This window comes from Paroedura picta, chromosome 2 (assembly GCF_049243985.1).
Source record: "Paroedura picta isolate Pp20150507F chromosome 2, Ppicta_v3.0, whole genome shotgun sequence".
NCBI lineage: Eukaryota > Metazoa > Chordata > Lepidosauria > Squamata > Gekkonidae > Paroedura > Paroedura picta.
Window position 1 is genome coordinate 79,603,464 of NC_135370.1, and position 20,351 is coordinate 79,623,814.

General features: G+C 45.5%; 1 protein-coding gene across 8 annotated transcripts in view; it reads right to left on the reverse strand.

Annotated features, from left to right (window-relative positions):
- Window positions 1-566: 566 nt before the first annotated feature.
- The window catches only part of SYT7 (synaptotagmin 7), a 284,642-nt gene continuing 264,857 nt past the window's right edge, over window positions 567-20,351 (reverse strand). For all 8 annotated transcript variants that reach the window (XM_077321148.1, XM_077321147.1, XM_077321149.1 and 5 more), the window contains one exon: window positions 567-8,652. In XM_077321148.1, the coding sequence (XP_077177263.1) occupies window positions 8,548-8,652 (105 nt within the window). In that variant the 3' untranslated portion in view covers window positions 567-8,547. The remainder of the gene's footprint in view (window positions 8,653-20,351) is intronic.

Below are 20,351 nucleotides of genomic sequence, written 5' to 3' on the forward strand. Positions count from 1 at the left end.
TGATTTTAGCTGCCACCATTCCACCCCGAATGCGGACCTTCCACTCCATGCATAATGGGCCAAAGATAGGTCTCAGTTCTGATCATTTACGGAACTCTCCAAGCTCCTGGCTTTTACTACAAAGGGGGGGGGGGTGAGCCAAGGGAAGAGTCAGTTCCTTGCTTGCTCTGTGTATACCAAACTCTTGTATTGCAGTCTATGCAGTGAGCACTGACACAGGTCGTTGTACAGGCCTTGTTGCTTCCTCCACCCTTTCAAAACAAGGTATTCCTGGATGAGTGTTCCAGCAGCAGCAGGGGACCAAAGCAGGAGAGCATCCAACCAGAAAAAAATTTGAATTGTAAAAGCAGTTGGCATGGACATGGAAATTGAGGAAAATGTGCCATTTATTCTTAATGACATTATTGAGAATCCCATGTCTGAGGGGGGGCGGGGTAATACGATTATATAATCATACAGAATCCTGCTTTCTGAACCTTTTAAAAACTGTTGGATGGCCAGTCCTCCCCTCCTTTGTTGCCCCTCTGTTTCTGATACACACACACACACACACACACAGACTCAAGTGTTATTTTACTATCCTTTATTATTTAGACCAGTGGCCTGCTTGACAAATCAAGGGGCCTGGATTTCCAAAAATATGGATCTGCAAAGAAAACACCCCTACCCAATAGACATTAGTGATGATCACATCACACTGGCTTAGTAGTAACAGCAGTAGTCAAAGTAATGTATTTATTTATTTGTTGTTCCCATCCTTTTTTGTGTTTTATCAAGTTTTTATAAAATACGTCTGCTCCATGAGTTTCAACATCTCCAAACACAATAGAAAGAAGGTGGCTGAGGAGTCTAGCTGGACTGCCACTTTCACCGCAAGTCAAGAAGTTGTCTACAGTGTAGTCATATTTTTCTGTGGTGTTTTTTTTGTCACCTTTTTCAGCTTGTACACGTTAAGTTAGATGATTAGCATCACATGAAGAAGAGATACCTGAACAAGTTACAACTAAGAGCTCTAGAGTTTAAAAAATGAACATACAACTCTCAGATTTCAGTCGTACAAAAGAAACCAGTTCTGGTTTTGGGGGTAGTGGTGGTGGATGAAGACAGTTCAACAGGAAGTTGGCTGGAGCAACTGCTCAGTTTGTCAACAGTGATAATAATACTTGGTGTATCAGTCATAGCACCTTTAATCAAAAGCTGACCGAGCATTTGGGGACCTCTTTGGGATACTTCTTCCACAGACTAAAAAGATCTTTCTGCCCCATGAAGCCCCACTGAGATGCCAAGAGTGTGTGTAGAGGGGCATCTTGTGCAGCAAGGTCTTGTTTAACTCACGGCCCTGATATGAAAGCCTCACAATATCCCCTGAGAGGTAGGGAAGCATTATTATCTCCATTGTTTAGGCTGGCAAACTGAGGCAACAAAGAATTCAGGGACTGGTCCCGCAAAAGTTAATTACAGCAGAAACAGAAAGAATCCTGGTACTCCATCCACTCTTTAGTAATCCCCCTCCATATATGACGTATGTTACCTCCCATGTATCCATACAATAGCAATACCCTACCAATAGCACCCACCAGGTCACATGGTTATTTGCCAATCAGTGCTGTCATATGCTGACTAAATGAAACAGGCCTGATGCTGTTTCATTTCCAGTGCCAGGTTCTATTCCCCACAAAAAAGAAATAAGTAAAGCTGAAAATATGAACAGATATTTCGTGATGTTGTTTGATCGGCTGTCACAAGACTGTCCAGTCTGTTAAGAGAGGTTTATCACTGTCAACCTCGATGACAGTGCCTGTCATCTCTTTACAGACAACCTGAAGCTATCTGCTGAGGAGAGAAGTTGGTTAAAGAGCAACAGACAGACAGCTTTTCTTGAGCCAAGACTACCACATATTCCTACCACATCAGCCAGGATGATCAGCCTCTGGGCAGAATTACATGCTGTGTGTGAGAGGGGCAAGCCATCCAAAAGGGCTTACCTGTGTTGAGTTCTTCTGTTTCTTCTGTAAGATCTTAAGTCACTTGACCCTGTGTTGTGACTCTGTAATATGTTTCTATGCTCCCATTAGCCAAGGAAGTTCAACTTGTGTACGGGTGTGTTGGGGATGGGTGGGTGGGATACATGATGACATCACAGCCTGACAAAGTGGAGGGGAACTGAGGGATTACCTTTGTCTCATGCAATATGTATGATTGCTTCATGGATGATATATCAAGAATGTGTGCCATTTTGGTGTATGTGTTGGAGATCTGTTGCTCTTGTGCTCAAGGACCTCCTGACATTTCTTTCTGATCATTAATGGAAAAAGAAAAGTCCCTAGTACAGAGATACTGTTTTAGACAGGAAGGATCCTGAGCACCACTGAGTGGTAAGGTCTAGGAACAGGGGCCTGCAGAGGGGTCATGTGACTCCTGCTTCCTACCTAAGCTCATGGCTGAGGTGGGTGATGGAGGAAAGGAGCCATTTGGCACAGCTACTCCACAGGATGTTGGCCTCATGATGGGATCATTAATATTTCTTGCAGTTGGGGAAGGGAATGGGAGTTTCTTTCAGTATAACTAGCCACCTTCTGTGTGCTACAAACTGTTGTAAACTAGGTCCTTGCCATAAAGTAAAGAAAATCAGAAAAACTTTAGGTTAAATGTGCCATTGGGATATGTGCAATTCCTCTGGCCAGTTGTCTAAATGGCTTGTGATTTAGCAGCCAAACTGCAACTCACATAGGGTGGTCCCCTAAGAGTTCATAGAACTCCTGGTTTGGGTATCTGCCTAGAATTGCAAGAATAAGGAATTTCCAACAGTGCATTGTGATTGACTTGGTGGAACACAAGGGATGAACAAAGCTTGACTTATATGGTGTTTCCAATTACTTACAGTTGGATTTCACCACTTTTTTCTCCTTATACAGTCCCCTCTCCCATTTACAGCCCCTGCCCCACATGGCTTTTATCCATGCAATCCCTGTGGCCCCCAGCAGGGTGGTCCAAGTAGCATAAGAATTGCTTTTGTCTAACCCATTAGTCTGAGTAGTAAATCTTGTGGGGTTGCTTGATATGTCACTTGATACTAGAGACATTGTGTGGCTTCTCCCACTGCTAGAGTTCTTTGACCATAATCACAGCGTTGCATCCAAAATATTGGCTAAGGAACTGTAATGTCGTGGTAAACTTGTTAATGATACACGGAAGCTTATGGTGACCTGAAAGTCCTCAGTTAGCTAGGAATTTCCTGGATGGGCCTGTAATTTGTGACTACTTGGGCAGCAGCCAAGTCTGCAGAAAAAGGTCCACAATTTCCAATGTTAGTATGCTTGTTTTGTAAGTACACACCAGGATGTAGAAAGGGTTTGTTCCCTAACAGAAGCAATTTAGCAATCCAGTCAAGGAGGAGGAATCGCGGCCCACAATGAGATGACCTTTCGTTTGTGCTAAATGACATTCCATGCACAAACTGCAATGGGTTTACTTTTGCGGATCATCCAGCAATGTAGGCACAATTTAGTCCCCCTTTGAAGAAGAGAGTAATGAAAAATGAATAATATTCATACTAACCCATTTTGTTGGAATGCTATGAGTCTTTTAACTATGTATATAGTAAGCTGCTAAGAAAAAAAAAGAACCACAGAAGGTATAAAATACTGAGATAGAAAGTGGTGCATTTCCCCATTTGCTTTGGCTGACAGTCCCCTTTATGGACTTACTCGCCAACCTCTCATGTTGCATCTGATTGGCTGACAGCCATACAGGTGGGTCACAGAAAGAAAAAGTGGTCCCTCCCACTTCAGTATGATTTAGTTTAATTTTCTCTAATAAGACATCAACTATTAAAGAAGCATCTGTTCCTCAATTGTGTCTTTCTGTCTCTGTTCTTCTCCAGCCTCCCCAACAATGGAGTAATAAAGAAATGCATTAAAAACTCTCTTGAGGCTTTAATGTTTTTATTTTTAAAAGCCTGCCCAGCTGAGGTGATACCACAGGATGCCATAGGGAGGGGAGCCAAAATCCAACTGCACACACCCCACAAGAGTCCTGACTTCTGCGCAAATTTGTCCATCTATTTGGGGGCTTTTCTGCTAATCCCAAAAGCTTCCCTTGTCTTTGCTATATACTTATTGATATGTGTATAAAAATGTGCCTGCCAGAAATATGATTTAGGTACCTGTACATTGTATAAAAATACTGTAAAACACTGACTAAATGAACAAAAGCAAATACTCTTACTCCCCCACCCCTAAAACTACTGTACATGGCCTGTCAGGGTTTTTGAAGACAGCTTAAGAGAACAGGCTCGGGTTTGCTTGGAAGAAGCATCTTAATGCCCGGCTTTAAGTGCTGGAAGTCGACCCCAAGTCCATGGGTGTCAAGGCCTGGACTGAAGGAGAGTATTCACTGCATGGAAAGCATGCCATAGTGTCCTGCATACAGCATCCTTGCTGGTCTTCTGAAGGGGTAGATCCTTCCAGAGGTAAGTAGGACTATAGCTATATTGTAAAGATCTGGAGGCTGAAAGAACTTGCATAATCCTGTGGTGTATAGGTGGAAGGATCCCCCCATTCAATCCAAGCAGCACTCAGCTGAAACAGGTGGTTTAAAAAGATGGCTGCAGGAAAGGCAGGAGCTTCAACCAGGAAGGGTATTCTAACAGTTATCTGGAGTACTCACTGAGCCTCTAGGAAAGAGAATAGCCGTACACTTGTGTGGTTAAAGACTTGTCACTGGATCTGGGAAGAGGGCTGGCAGATGTGGGGATGAGATTCATCAATCATGTTTTAGGAGTATCACACACAGACCTATGTTTGAAGGCTGCTGGGAAAGAAGATTGTCAAGATGTGTGAGGGAGAGAGAGGGGGGCTGAAGGGGGGACTGATGGGCAGTCGTGTGAAGAGACAGCAAGTGGAATAAGCCGTGTGCTCATGCAAGGACTGCTGAGGTGGATTTGGCTGGAAAGAAGATGTCAAAGTGGACATCTCCATCATCCTGTGTTTCAGGAGAATAATTGTGACCTGGATAGTAAATGTCATGGCTCTCTGCATGCAGTCACTATTCATCTGGCCCACCAACCCTCCCTCCTGGGTCTGGCTCCACCACTAACTAGCAGACTTGAAGTTCCTGTCTATGTATCCAGCTGCTTCAACACTCACTGCAGATGCAGCTTTATTTAACGACTTCCTTATGTTCCTCTTATTCTGCCACCTTCCGATAATTCCTCATTTCCACGTAGCCTTTGTGTCTGCCTGCCACTCCCAACTAATCCTCTTCTTTTTCATGGAAGGGGGATCTAAAAGTGTTGTAGTTATCTCCTGTGGAGGAAACCTCAGCTAGGGTTTTAGAGCCAGGTGGCTCAGCGCAGGCTTCTGAGTTATGCTGTGCTAATGAATGGAACAATGCTGACGCCTAGTGGGTACGTTGCATGTTTGCATCCCATATATTTCTCATCAGCAGTCTTGCAAGAACCTTGCAAGTCCTTACATTCCAGATAATTTATTCCCTGCCTTGGCTGCTGTAGCTGGTTCTCCATTCCATACACCATCTTATGGCTTGGAGTGTGTCACAGGTAAAGGAAGTACAGTCCTTAAGTGGGAAAAGACGGTTGACTACATAATAGACAAGGTGGTGGTGGGAGTGGGTGGGGAGAGAGATACCGGGGTTTCACAGGGGCCGCAAGCCCAAATATTACAGTATGGCCTCTTTATGTTGCTGAGATGGGGTCATATATGCACATGGGATTCATTCTGCAAATCTGTACTAGGCTCAGAGGAATTGAGCCTGGGCCCTGAGGAAGTGAAAGGTCTTAAGCATGGGTATTAGGAGCAGAAGATACAATGTGAGAGTAATAAAAGGACCTTAAATTCTGGCTCTTGTGGCCTTCACAATATAAAAGGAAATCAGCAGATAAAGCAGTTCTGGGTCTTATACCCCGAAATGGCATTTGGAATCTATTCTGGTTGCTGTGGTATACCAAGGCAGCTTGAGAGTTTGATGCTAGAAGAAGAAAATCCAATTTTTTTCCCAAGGTGGGAAACAATTACAATTAATTTAATAATAGACAGCCTGCCTCTCCCTGCCAGAATGTAGAGCTGGCCCAACTTATGTGTCAGGCCCCCACAGTTCATTCTTCAGCCAAGGATAGAGGCTAACACAACCTTCTTGAGCCAGCCAGCCAATCCAGCCTACAGGCAGTGCCTGGAAAGTACCTGTGCAGCACCTGATTGCAACCTAGCAATGCCACTTCAAGGCTGATTCACAAAACCATGTTGGATTATCTTTGAGGTGGGGGTCCAGAGGAACATTCCACACATTTGGCCACATTATTTTTCATTCCAGACTGTGCCATGAACATGGCCAATGAGTTTGTCAGAATCATGCTATTGCCTACCACAGAATAGGAAGGTTAAAAGCATTGCACAAAATTGAGGTGCATGCTCATAATTAAAGTCAGATAATCCTCTTCTATAGTACAAGACAAACTGGTGTGTGTGTGTGTGTGTGTGAGAGGGGGATGCTGATAATCACATGCAGACTGATCTTCTGGCATTGGCTCATAGATAAACTATGTCCTGGCCTAACTCACTTTGAATATCTTTTTTTTTGTCAAGAGATGGTGATTTGTGATTTGGACACGTCAAAATATTCACAAGACTTAACACCAACATGCATCCCAAATAACTGACAAAATCAAGTCATGCAGATTTTAAAACATTGCAAGCATTGTATGGATTGATCCTTGTTCTCTGATTTCAGGGAAAATGTGGCAAAGCACAGACACAAATCCAGAGCAGAACTGAAACCACATGCAATGATTTCTTGCCAGTCCCTGCTTTCACAGCCCTGCCCATCTATCAGTCCTTGAGAAAGTTTGGGGTTTGTGCCTGGGGGAGTAAATTTCCCCTGATATTGAGGGATACCACCAAGCAACGAGGAAGAACAATGCAGAGGAAAGTTATAACATTCCATCAGAATTAAAGGAGTTACTGAACAGACATCCTGCACCCAAAGGCCACTTTTGAGAGAGTTGAGCCATCCTGGCAACGTACAAGAAAAAAAAACCTCACTCCATTGAAGCTTTGATTCCTCTGAAAAAAATCACATCTTTCTTTCTCACCTACATTAATCTGGGGATAACTATACACTGGGGACATGTAACTGAATAATGAGAAATTAATTCCCAGGCAATCCATCTTAGCAGTGCTGCAGGAGAGTTCAGAAAGTAGGGAACTGATTGGCTAGAGGTTGATTAGGTGGTGTTCTTATTGGAATGGAAGAAAAGCGGTCTGGGGGAAAGCATGTTTTGAGGTCAAGATAGGGAGATCAGGTTTGTACCAAGACATCCTGGACACTGGGGAATAAGTAATGTACTCAAGTCTTTAGCTGGCAGGGTGGAAAGGTGGGGGATTATTAAGGTTGGTATCAAGTTTATCGACACCATCTGTGACAAGGTTATTGGTGTTGAGAAGGGTGACTTTGAGTTGTTTACCCCAAGAAATTCAGAAGTGCCCAGCGTGTCTCCTTTCCCTCTGCCAAGAAGCAAGAGAGAGAATGGTTAGGCTCCTCCTGATACTATGATCACACCCTTCCGCTTGTAACATGCATTTTGTGGATGCCAATGCTATGTGCCACAGAGTGGCCAAGAGAAATGACTTCCTCATCACTATCCCTTTCCCCTTCCAGTCCAAAGCTCCGAAGCACCCCCCATTTTGCATGGCATACACTCTCTGCCAATACTGGCGGGGCTGTCAATCAAAACCTCTCAGGCAGGGAAAACAACTCTAGGGTTGAAAGAGAACACAAGTGACACATGAAATGTCCTGCACGCATAGTTACAACACGCATACGCACACACACACAACAAACACACAGGGGACTGTAAGGAGCATCATAACTCCTCCCCCCCCCCAGCCCTTTGCTGAGAGGCCTGGCCAGGACAAAGGTCTAGCCAGCACTGTTATTTATATTATTCTTATTACTCTTACAAGTTTTATTGAATTATAAAGAAATAACCTCATTGACACAGAGTGTGTGATCTCCTTGCTATTCCCCCTCTTCACACGGGGCAGGTGCCAATAGGGACCAGCTTCTTCCTGGTGGAAGAGAGTGCCATCCCAAGGGGCCTTTGGCTGGAAGAACTCATAGGAAGTCTTGTATGGCGATAGTAGACCCCTCTCCTCCCATCATGCCAGTGCCATTGTCACACTGGGAACCCAAACCAATCAGTGCAGAGGCCACTTTCAACTTGAGGGCTGGTCTCTCTCTCTTTCTCTCTCTCTTGTTCTTTCTACGTAAGGAGTCTAAAGGAAAGGCTAAAGCAGGAGGCTGGGTAGTAACAATGCTCCTGATGGTGCCATGTGCTGAACTGGCACACTGGGCACCAGCGCCACTTTCCCAGAGTTTGGTACAGGTATTGAATTTCCTCCCTCAGCCTCTGATCATTCCCGAGCTTTTCCCCCTGGGGGAGACCTGGGTGCAGCTGTTGTGCATAAAGTAGTGAGAATGTGGCTAATAAACGTTGACTGGGTGCACTGAAATTCAGAGCGACTCTGCCTCTCAGGCCTTCAGCTGGTGCCACTGTGCCACAGCCTGTCGGGGGTGTGCAATCATATCCTTCCAGTGCTTCACCTCGCCTGGGCCACTCTTCCACGACAGGTAGATCTAGCAGAGATGGGAGACACAAAGCGCACACAGGTATCAGAATGCAGCAGGGTCCATCTCCTGGGCGGAGTGCCCTGGTCTTCCCTCTGCAGACAGGCTCCCAGGAATAGCCTTGCTTACCTCTCTTCCAACAGCAAAGGCTCACTCCACTCTGTCCTGTAATGTATTCTGTATCTCTTCTTCCCTTTAAAAGATTTCTCCACCCCCCCCCCCCCGAATTTCTGTGCTTGCTAATCTCCTGCATGCCTCACAACCATTCCCTGCCTGCCAAATGTCTCTTTGGCACATTCTTTATTCCAAGCTGCTCATGTCAGAATAAATCCCCTTTAACTCTAACGGACAAGCTAAATGTTAAAAAGGACTGCAACATTTGTTTATTCAAAGGTTTACCCTGTCTGCATTGGGATGTCTGATTGTTTTTCCAGCAACAGGGATTCATAAGTGACAAGAGTGGAACTTTCCCTTCTCCCGGTTTACCTGTGTGTGGCCTGTTATACCAGCTTCTCTTTTTTCTCAACCTGCCTCCAATTCTGGAAGAGGTAAACACACACACACAATGCATGGCATTATGCCCACACGAAGAAGCTCTAGTCCAGGGGTGGGGGCACCACACACAAAGCAAGGCAGGGAGGGGTGCAGAGAACATGTCAGCCAGGCAGCAGGGGTTCTTCAGCAGCATGGACTCACAACCAAGTGAATGACATGACTTATGACTGCTCGAGATCTGGCTCGCTCTGGCAGTTCCCTGGCCACTTGGCTTCATGTAATCACTCTCCGCAGTCCCTGAGCTCATAGCTATACCTGGAAGCAATTTCTGCAATCACAGCAGCAATTTTTGGACCTGCCTGGATCACAGAAATTGCTTGCTTGAGAATATTGCCAACCTGTCAGCATAATTCTGTCCTCTTGTGTGCAGGAACACATATGGGAGTGAGAGCATGGAGAAAAGTGTTAGGACAGGTGCCTGTATATGTTGGCTCTTCTGATGTGCTGGGATTGTAAGATTTCACCAACAGTTCCACTGCTAAAGTGCAGGTTGTTTCCTAAGATATGTGCTAGCAGCCCATGGAATGTACACCTTTTCTTTGGAGCAGCTCTCTTTTCTCAGTTACGTCCATGGGTAGTGGAAGATGGGCTGCTGCATGCTGAATTAGGCCTCATGTCCAATTAGTATAGGGCTGTCCACTGTGACTGATGGTTCACAGAATGACTACATAAGACCCTTTCCATCTTAAATGCTCTCCTAGGGGTAGGATCTGAGGTCTCCTGCCTGAAAAATATACAACCATTCATTTAGTTCTGTTCCACATGTTATGAGGCAGCTCAGTTGTATCCAGCCAGTGGTTTCCGTGGTAAAATACACTAAGGGTGAAGGGAAAAACCAGACCTTAACCATGATCCTTTATTTGCAGGCAAAGTTGATTAGGACATAAAGTACGGTTTTAAAAAAATGTGTTGGTAGTTATCCCCTAGCATTCTCCACCTGGAGAGATCAACCAAGGCATGTTCCTACTTTGATTCTGTCACCAGGCAAAAGCATGCTTATACACAAGAGTTTTCCCAAACTATTACATTAGCAGTGTTTTGCTGCTGTTTTAAGTTGTATTTTTATGATGAATGTTATAGTGTTTTTACTTTTTGCTGTATGTTGCTTAGACCAGCGGTCCGCAAGCTTTCGGCCGCTGCGGACCGCTGCTCCGGAGTGGGGGTAGAGCGTGGCCCGAGGGCCCGCGCACGCGCGGCAGCCCCAGCGCAAACACGCATGCTGCCGGCCGCAGCTCCCCCTCCCAGCCCCTCTGCATGCAAACGCGCATGCTGGCGGCCGCGGCTCCCCCTCCCGGCGGCCGATTAGCTTTCGGCTCGGCAAGCTTCTCTTCCCTCCCCTCCCGAAACAAGAAGCTTGCCAGGTCGCGAGCTAATCAGCTGCTTTGGCGGCCGATTTGCTCGCAGCCTGGCGAGCTTCTCACTTCGGGGGGGGGGGAAGAGGAGCTGTGGCCCGGCGCCAAGGCCTTCACGGCCCGGCACCGGGCCGCAGCCCGCGGGTTGGGGACCACTGGCTTAGACAACTTACCTTAATGATAACAAATAGACTTGAAGTTTATTTTATTTATTTATTTTTTTATTTGTATCCCGCCAATCTCACTAGCAGTGGCTTGTGGCAGGTAATATTCATTCCCTGAATAAAATCACACTGAAATAGTTAAAAACCTCATTAAATCACCCTAGGTGGCAACAAACCCTCCACTGTTCAACAGACTCCTTAAAAATTGCCTTGCAGGGTAAATGCAGGGTAGCCAGATGGATTGGCTGCTACCAGGAGGGGACAAGATCATCCCTGCTTTGGCCTCAACCAAATACCTGGTGGAAGAGCTCTGTCTTGCAGGCCCTGCGAAACTGAGGTAGTTCCATCAGGGCTCTCCGATCTCCCAGAAGTTCATTCCACTAGGGCTCTCCGATCTCCCAGAAGTTCATTCCACTAGGTTGGGCCGGGACCAAAAGGGCCCTGGCCCTGGTTAAGGCCAGGCAAACCTCCCTTGGGCCAGGAACCTCCAACAGATTCACATCCGCACAGCGCAGTGCCCTGTGGAGAGGCATAAGGACACAGGCAGTCCTGCAGATATGTGGGGCCCAGGCCATGGATGGCCTGAAATGTTCGCACCAATACCTTGAGCCTGATACAGGCTGCAGCTGGTGCAGCTGCTTCCGCACAGGCTGGATATAGGCCCTCCAAGCTGTTCCTGTGAAGACCCTAGCAGCTGCATTCTGCACCAGCTGCAATTTCTGGGTCAGGGACAAGGGTAGGCCCACATAGAACGAGTTACAAAAGTCCAATCTGGAGGCGACTGTTGCATGGATGATTGTAGCCAAGCAATCCAATGACAGGCAGGGTACTAGTAGCATCACTTGCGCAGGTGGAAAAGCACTGTGTAGGCTACTCCCGTGATCCAGATGTCCATTGATAAGGAGGCATCCAAGATCAGTCCCAAATTTTTGGCTGAGGGCAAGATGTTAAGCTGCACCCCAGACACCTTGAGTAAATGTGCTTCCTGATCTGTCACCTTCCTACCCAGCCACAGGACCTCAGTATTGGAGGGGTTGAGTTTCAGGCGACTCTGCTTTTAAACAACTGGCAAATGTATCGAGGGGGAAGTCTGGGCATCCATCCATCAGGAAATAGAGCTGGGTGTCATCTACACATTGGTGACAACCCAGCCCATAACTCCAGACCAGTTGGGCCAGAGGGTGCATGAAGATTTTAAACAGAGTGGAGGAGAGGAGCACTCCTTGAGGAACCCCACAAGGGAGTTGATAGGGATGTGATAGCTTTCCCCCCACTGCCACCCTCTGTGTCTGGTTCCAGAGAAAGGAACCCAGCCACCGTAGGGCTGTTCCCCAGATCCCAGCCTGGGCAACGCAGCAGGCTAACAACTTGTGGTTGACCATGTCAAATGCAGCCAACAGATGTAACATCATGAGGATAGCTGAACCACTGTTATCCAACTGGTGCCACAGATAATCTGTCAAGGTGACCAGCACTGTCTCCAATTCTGTGGCCAGGAAGGAAGCCAGACTGGTATGGGTCAAGTACTGAGGTTTCCTCCAAGAATGCCAGGAGCTGGTCCACAGCAGTCTTTTCAACTACCTTGCCCAGAAACACAAGATGTGAGACTGGCTGGTAGTTGCCTGGGTCCTGCAGATCCAGCAATGGTTTCTTCAGCAGAGGGCAGACCTCCCCCTTCTGAGTCTCAGGGAACACCCCAGTAGATAGCAAGAAGTTGACAATGGGGGCCTCCTATCCGCTAGTTGCTCGTCTTGAGCAGCCAGGATGGACAGGGATCATGAGGGAAAGTAGTCGCCCTCCATGACCCTAGCAACTTGTCCACTTCAGTAACAGAGAACCGCCTGAAGCCATCAAACGTATCCCCCCAAGCTGGCCAAAAGGTCTCCAGTTCACTTTCTGTATCGACCATGGCAGGAAGGTCATGGCGGAGTGAAAAGACCTTATCTGCGAAAATGCTCGCTAGTGCCTCACAGCCTTATTCCAATTGACTAGAATTTTGGCACCCCTCCTCAAGTACAGTAAGTGACCGAACTACCCTAAATAATTGTGCTGAGTGATAGTTTACAAATGCGATTTCAGCAGCGAAAAACTCATGTTTTGCCACCTTCACTGCAATCTCATATGCCTTCATAAGTGTACAATAAGATATTCTTGCTGCTTCATCGTGATTCTTCTTCCACACTTGCTCTGTCTCACTGCCCTCTTCCTCTCCCACAGCTCCACCATACCACATAGCCCGTTTGAGGTGAGGGTGGAGAGGGCACAAAGGAGCAATCTCGTCAATGACAGCTGTCAGGCAGAACTGCCAGTTCTCTACCAGCACCACCAGTGAGTTGCCAAGAGGCACTGGATCCTGTAGAGCATTCAGGAATCCAGTTGGATCCATAAGTCTCCATGGGCAGGTTAAAATGTGCCTGTCACCCAAGAAGGGAGAGGGTGGTACTTAAGCTAGGCCTCAAGGGTGTTGTAGCCTGACCACAGGGCGACAACAGTCACCATCAGATCCACCTCTATCCCAGTGCCAAAGATCAAGTTGAGGGTGTGGCCAGCCTGATAGGTGGGGCCAGTAACAAATAGGGAGAAACCTAGTGTCACCATGGTGTCAGCATGGACACAGAAGTCCCCCAAGATTACAAGTCTTGGGTACTGCAATGCCCAGGCCACCTTCAGGAGGCTCGACAGGGCAGATGATGGTGTACTAGGTGATCAGTACACCAACCAGATGACCAAGTTCTCCACCAACCCCCACTCTATATGCTGACACAATCCACTCCTGAGATTGAAGGCACCAGGAGAGCCCTGTGGGAAAAGGCACCTGGGTAAGGATCCCTCCCTCTGCCCAGAAGCCAGTTCATTTGCTGGCAAGAACAGCCAGCACGGCTGCTAAGCCTTCTGTTCTGGCGACAGCCTTGTTCCCTGCTGCTGATGGAGACAAGCTGGTGGGGGGAAAGATAGGCATTGAATCAATGACATGATGTCACTTCCATGTTCACACTGGAAGCACACATCATTGTATCAGCATAACCATCTAGGATTCTTCTGATATAGTAAAACTATAACGCTTCCAGGAAATCCTAGAACATCATGCTATCATAAGTCACTTCCAGGTGCTAGCTCTGGGCTGACAACTCTTACAACTAATGACTTGAAGGGATCAGCCTGTGAGAATAAGGGGTGCAGGGAAGGGTTGCCAGCTCCAGCTTGGGGAAATACTGGAGATCTGAGGCATGTTAGAGGGAAAACAAAAAAGGCAAGGGAGAGCTTTTGTAGGGAGAGGATCTCAGATTCTGCCTGTGATCTGAAGAATCCTGTCCACTTCTTGGTGTCCTCACTGTGCTGCCTTCTGGCCCTCTCAGGGGTTGCAAAATACAGAGGAACACCTGTGTGAAAAGGCTTCCAATAATACATTGTATGTAATCTTCAATAAACTAGTAAAAATGAAAACACTTCCACATCTTGTAAGTTTTGTCTTGAAGTCTGGCTAAAAAAAATTCCAGATTTTGTTCATTTTCAAAACTTTCTTCAGTGGCCAAGACTGACCAAAACCTTTTCAGGAGCTTTTTGAGGATGCCTGTTTCCCCCCCTGACCAGACAAGAAGTCATGGACCTCATGGACAAAGACAGAATGAGACCTCCCAGGTGGATGGTCTAAGTAATGAGACTTTTTGCAAGTACTAAAGAACGGTGACATATTTCAAAGAACAGCATAATCCATCTGACTGTGTAACACAATTTATCGTACAAGAAAAAAACTTGTACCAACTGTACACTTTATTTCTTGTAGAGAGACCTCTCCAGCCACGGACTCTCACTAAATTGTCTTGGGCCCCACATTTGCCAGAGCAAAACTGACAGTGAGGTCCTGCTTGATGGAGCTTTTCACCCACACCAGCTGCCACACTTCATTCCTCTTCTGCTGAACAAATGTGTTGGAGGTGTCAAAATTAGCTGTATGGCAATGCAAACAAGTGTTAATCCCTCTGTGTAGCTCTGGTTATTTTTATCTCCTGGCTTTCTGTATTGCAGCATGGAGGATGCATGTGTCAGCTTCTCCCCCGCAATGACAGCCAAGACTTGTCTTCCAGATTCACTAATGGTGCTTCAGGACTCTCACTCAAAGACATGTGACTTCATAATTCTATTGGAGGTTGCACAAGGGTGGCAATTATTCAGTCTCTCCTTATTATCATATTGGGCTGCAATCTCTTGAAACTCTTCTTGGCAAATTCTTTTCCATTTGGTACTTTTACACTTTTAATGGCTACTGAACCAAAGTGGCCTGTGAGAATTCCACTCCTCTCCTCTACCTGCCTCACAAAAGGTGTGGAGACAATCTTGGATTCTGCCGTGAATTTAGCAGAATCTGAACTAAGATCCTACATCCTTTCCTCTCTCCTGAAGGGTTATATTTGGAGATTTTTTTTTAAAAAGGTGGTGGGGGTATTAGGAGGGGGGGGGGGGGGTTGAAAGGAAATCTGTGGAATTTGCCATAGTACTTTGAGGTTTTGTTTCTCTGGAGAAGTAACTCATGACAAATCAAAGCAAAATTCAGTACGTGAATAGCTTCCTAATTACTGTGGACAGAACTTCCCAAATAGGAACAGTCCATAAAAAATAAAGTGGTGGCACATGCTTCTTATACAGTATGTACCTTAAGCAGAGATGCCGCCACTTTCATTCATCAGGAAATGGAAGCACAGAGACTCTATGGTCACCCAGAGAGCCAGTGGCAGAGCTGGTCATTAGATGGGAGGGTTCTGAATTCCTGGAGACTGGGCTTTCACTGAGCAATCTTATGTGCTTTAGGTTCTTGTCTTCTCAGTGCTGGATTCATTTTATGCTGATTTTAATTTAATATACAAGTTGCTTCTTTTAATGCAATGCTACATTAGGGAATAATTGACTCTGCAGCACACAGCAATAATAATGAGATTACCATGCCCGTTTATCATTATTACATTAATGGGAATAGAATAATATATATTTAATGTAAATCAGATTTGGAGCTGATTGATTTCTTATAAAGCTTATAATCTTGCATTTTTAAACATCAGGCCAGGTCTCCAGCTGGTATGAATTCGCATTGCTTATTCCCTAAATTTAATTGAGCCGTACCAATGTATGCAAAGGAAAAGCCAAACTGCACAGGAAAATGGGCCAGTGACAAATGGCATCTGGTGAAGCAGAATGACAGGTGACTTGATGGGTACGTTCACCAGGCATCCAACTTGCAACTTAGCCCACAATACAAAAGCCACTAATATATGCATGGTGCATGTGGATTATGATTTAGGAGCACAGCAAAGGAATTATGCAGTCCCTCTCTTAAGAGGAGAGAAAGACCATGTAATAGCTTTGTTGTACACCTAAATCAAAATTAATTGGTGGGGCACACATTTGTTATAAGGTCCTAGGCTGGAATTTACCACTGTCATTTTTAAAAGGGTGCAGAACTAGAAAACCAAGTGCCAGAGCCTCCTAACAGGCACTGCTTGTCAGAATAGAAAGTACTGGACTAGAGAGACTGAGGGTCATATGATCAATGCAAACACACCTATGAAACAGAAGTATGCTCAGAATTCATGGAAGAATTCATCTGAGAAAAGATGGTAAGATCACTACTCCTCTCAATTTTTCTCTTTCATTCAAACATAGTTTTACTACAGCCTGGAAATTACAGTGCACTGCAGTTATCCAGGACTTTCATTTTATACCACACTATAAATAGAGTTTCATTACATTCAATTTTATCCTAAGCAAGTTTCTGTCCTCCAGAGGGATGAGGGTTGCAGAAGTGTTCAGGGGCAAAGAAAGATTGTGTACAATATTCCAGTTATTGATTGCGCGGGTAAAGTCTAAGAATGTGGGATCTCAGCTACAGCTTATAGGACCAGGTTAAAACACATTCCGTAGCTCACCATCTTGAACTGACTATAGAACTGGGGTTTTTGTACAACTGAAACCCCTTATTTCTAAATGCTGGCAAGCTTTATCTCTTTGACACTACAGTACTGGGAAATATTATTCCATAATAGTATTATAGGAATGAATATATGAATACCCCTCCTCCCCATTTTAAATGGGAAAGGGATGCACGGCCCATTTCATTTCCATCTAACTGCAACATTTGGTAGTAAGAGAATTGGCAGATGTTCTGGTTCAAGCAGAGCCTGATTAATTGTTCTTTAAAAAGAAACAACACCATACATCCAATGGCATGCAAGCATGGCATTCATCAACAGGATTACTTGGGTACCAGACTGCAAGAAATATTATCACAGTTGGTTTGCTAGCTGATGCTGATTTTGGAATGATTCAGATCTTCTGGAACCCAAGTCTACAGAAGTTTATTCTCTAGGGAATGATACATGTGTACAGAGTTGGCAATACATAGGTTAGAGAACATGCATATGACAGATGCAACACACCTGACACATTCATATTCTAGGGGGCTTTACGCACCGGGATCTTTGTTGCAAATTGGTCACTGAATGAAAAATCGCCATTTAAAATAGTGGAATTCGTCGTTATGCATACCTGCCTTTGTAGTGGAATCCAGTTGCGTTTTGTAGCGTTTCCCACAGGCTTCCGGTCTCGGCAGAAATCGCTAGAAAGGAAGCGCTATTGCCAAGCTCGTCCCGCCCCTGGCCGTCAAGCAGCCAATGGGCAGCCGTTAGCATGCTCCCAAACAGCCCCTTTCCCTTTAAGAAAGGTTAAAAAAAAAAAAAAAAACAGACCCATTGCAACGAATCTGTGTAGATTTGTTGCAACGGAGAGACCCATCCAGCTGCCTAGTGTGTTTGAGCTGTCGTTTGATCGTTGCCACGCTCCCTCCGAGTGAAAAAAAAAAATCCCCCCCCCCCTCTCACGGGCCCGATTTTCGGCTGAATGAAAGTGTAAAAAATAAAGGGAAAATACATCAGCAAACGTGCTTCTCTGTTCTGTGTGCTTAGTGACTGAAGGGGAGGGACTGAAGCCGGGGAAGCCTCTAAACTGAAAGAGGCTCGCTGGTGCGTTTATCCCCGCTCGCTCGGAGAAAAAAAAATGGCGATCGCTTCGCCGGAAGATCAGAGAAGAGAGCCAGGGGGAGGGACTTTGTAGAAACCGCAACAATGTTAACGCACAGGTCTTTTTCGCTAGTGTTGCAGATTGGTTGCAGGAGTGTATCGCTTTCCGGAGGGTGAATCCACTTTTGGGGATTTCCCTGAAAGCGCTACAAGGAAGCGCTTTTTGCAGATTGGTTTCAGGTGTGTGGCAGATTGTCGACGACGTTGTGCAAAACAGCAAATCAGTAGCGTTTTCAATTGGCAACCATTGTGCTATTTTGAAGGCGTGCAAAAAGCCCCTAGGATTTCTCTACTGTTGTACTCTAAGGGTTTAGGAGCCTGCACAAAAGGATCAATCAGGCTTCCTAATAAAGAATTGGGTGGCTGTAATGTAGAAATGTAGGGATTTTAATAAAAGCAAGTTTTTAAGCCTCATTATTTAGAATAATATTTATTATTTTAAAAGTGCCTCTAAGGTCTAAGGGCTGTACGACTATGTTAAAATTATGAAGAAAAAAAATCCCAAAGTTATTTATGCCAATGAAGAAGCTGAAATGAGGGAAGGGCCCTGGTGGTGCTCCCGCTGATGGTGACGGAGTGGAGTTTAAAGGAAATAATCACAACTTTCTAATTGATCATACAGCTTCTTACTGTATTAAGAAATGCTGTTTGCTATGTAATCTTTCAGTGGAATACAGAGCAGCTCAAATATAGATAAACGAATTATGCCCAAAGGATCCTGCAGATAGCCCTGGCATATTTTGACTAAGATTCTGGTTGCTGTAACTAAAAATCCTCGACAGAACAATGTTTGCTACAGGCTGACCCCAGAATAAGCTCTGTTTAATGTAAGCTTGAAAGATGAGTCTTGTCCTAGTGATCATGCCACAGCAGAGGTGTGTGAACAGGGCTCCAGGGCTGGCCTGGAGACTTTGGGGGTTGTCCTGGAGATGGAATGAAGAAGTGGCAAGATAGCCTTGGTCCAGGCCTCTGGGCCAAGCCTATGAGGTTGATGCATAAAATCCTATGCAACCCTCTATTCTGTGCACAGGTCTTGAGGAATATGAGTTCCCTGTGACTTTATTTCTCTGTAGATAAAATCTAATCAAATAATTAAAAAGTTTTTCCAGTCTGGTATGTTTCTTGGTAAATCACACTAAGCCACGACCCTGCTTTGCCCCCTGACCGATTATGGAAAGGCCAGATTGCCTCACTGCACAGCTCTGCAACCCCTGTTTGTGATTCTTGGTTTCATCCCAATGTTGCATGGTTTCACCTTACTTTCCATGCCATATTTTGATAGTGGCATAAAGCCCATTCCCCTAAATTCTACAAAATTTGCCACTCGATTCAGTGACACAAGACCAGTAAATATGTTTCCTGTGGTTGCATGATTTATCATAATTCTGGCATCTTGTCCTGACTGCGGGCACAGGTGTTCAAATGCACATGGGGAGTTTCCTTGCCTAGGCAAGCAAAACCCCAAAATGTCAAAGATGCAAAACAGATGCAAAATTTATGCTGGTGCTAAAACAAGCCCTTTGTTCTGAAGCTATTGGAATTGATTTAGAAAAGAAGAAGCCAAACAGAAGCCAGTTTGGTGTAGTGGTTAGGAGTGCGGACTTCTAATCTGGCATGCCCGGTTCAATTCTACACTCCCCCACATGCAGCCAGCTGGGTGACCTTTGGATCGCCACAGCACTGATAAAGCTGTTCTGACTGAGCAGTGATATCAGGGCTCTCTCAGCCTCACCTTCCTCACAGGGTGTCTGTTGTGGGGAGAGGAATGGGAAGGTGACTGTAAGCCACTTTGAGCCTCCTTCGGGTAGAGAAAAGCGGCATATAAGAACCAACTCTTCTTCAAATTTCAGAGTGAATCTTGATCAGTATTAGGGTGTTCTTTTTCTTCCAGTCCAGCTAGGCCTGACAGTTCCTTTGTAGGCAGGCTCCTGCCCAGGACTCTTTTCCCATTCAGTCCACCAGAAGAAACCAATCTGTATATGCATTCATTTATGCTGCGGTGTTGTGTCCCCCACCCCCAAGGCACAGCTTGCATGTGGAAGAAATGAGCATCTAAGTACTTATCAGGATCAATATCTGGACCAAGGAACTTGCACTTTCTGTCTGATCTGAGGCTAGAGTACAGATCTTTAGACCCAGCTGTGCTTTATGCTTAAGTATTTCAATATATTCTATTTCCTAAGGAACATGCTGTTCAGAGGCTATATTCAGCTGAAATCTTGGACAAAAGGCAACTGGCTGAAAAATGAAACCCCAGTGGCCCAAACAATGCTGCCTATGTTAGGCTAGAACTATAATTTCCAACCTTTAACCCCAGCTCTGGACACAAAAGAGCTGCCACTGAAAATGTGGAATCATCTGGCTGGAGGATCCAGTGTGGTGTCCCACAGGGGTCTTCTCACCAATTAATTCTCTTTAATACTTATGTCAAGAAGCCAAATGAGATTATCTACACAGCACTGGAGCTGGTTGTTATCAAAGACAGACACTCAATTTACAGCCATCACTACATGCAGAGAGAGACCCTTCCTCTTCATCAAGCAGCTCTGAGGGAAGGGGAACAGGGGCAG